The sequence below is a fragment of the Marmota marmota genome, unplaced genomic scaffold, assembly GCF_001458135.2.
Source record: "Marmota marmota marmota unplaced genomic scaffold, marMar, whole genome shotgun sequence".
Taxonomy (NCBI): domain Eukaryota; kingdom Metazoa; phylum Chordata; class Mammalia; order Rodentia; family Sciuridae; genus Marmota; species Marmota marmota.
Window position 1 is genome coordinate 49203634 of NW_025999842.1, and position 888 is coordinate 49204521.

At 56.1% G+C, this 888-nt stretch overlaps 1 protein-coding gene across 1 annotated transcript in view; it reads right to left on the reverse strand.

The window, feature by feature from the left end:
* Positions 1–654, reverse strand: part of Moxd1 (monooxygenase DBH like 1) — an 82194-nt gene extending 81540 nt beyond the window's left edge. The window contains 1 exon segment of the mRNA XM_015501346.2: positions 1–654. This exon segment is cut by the window's left edge and continues 12 nt beyond it. Coding sequence (XP_015356832.1) covers positions 1–42 — 42 coding nt within the window. The 5' untranslated portion in view covers positions 43–654.
* Between the last annotated feature and the right edge of the window lie 234 nt (positions 655–888).

The window sequence follows — 888 nt, forward strand, 5'->3', positions numbered from 1 at the left end:
GGGGAGCAGCCCCCACAGCAAGAACAGCGGCCAGCAGTGCATCCTCTGGCGCTTCCTGCCCGCCGGCACCTGGGCTCCAGCCACTGGGCAGCAGGAGCAGGCACGAGGAGCAGGCACGAGGAGCAGCAGCGAGCGGGAGGACTGGGACCGCCCCTGGGGCCGGCCGTGCGCGCCAGCCCGGGAGGGCAGGACCTGCTCTCCCCGCCCCGGGTGGCGGGCCCCGCGCGTCAGGTCCCCTCCAGTCCTATCTACCCACCCTGGTGCTGCCTGGCCTTTTCCGCGATCCACCTGCCGCCCCCTACCCGGGACTTGGTCCCCGTTGGGTTGTCAGGAAAGCGAGGGGCTTCCTGAAACAAGAGAGGAAGAGGCAAAAGCTGAGACCAGGGGCCAGGAGCAGAGGGGAAAAGAGGGAGGAGAGAGTCCTAGTTGGGGAAAAGCCTTGGAGAAGAGGGTTGGGGGTAGGGATTCCTGGGGAAAGAATGGGAAATTGGGATTGAAAAGAACATTTAACAGAGGAAGAAGGAGTTGAATAAGCAAAGAGGTTGCCCTGGAGTGTGATGGAGAGAAAGTTGAGAGAAAGCCTCCTTCCTCGTATCCTTGAGGTGGATTTTTCCAGAACCATTGTATTCCGAAGTGCCCAAGTCCCCATGGATGAAGCTGTGTACCTCCCCCAGTGCATTTCTTTCAGGCTTTAGCCCTTGGGGTCCCAAATCTTGTTCTTCACATCAAGTCATCAGAATGTTTGCCTTCTGCCTGGATTTGTTTTGCTTTGATTTGGTTCAGTTTGGTTGTGATGGCACAAATTCTATCTACTTTGTCATGCACAGAGTAGGTCATGGTTGATTTTTATTTGAAATCCTCTTTTTCTGATATTTCAAATTCTGGCCC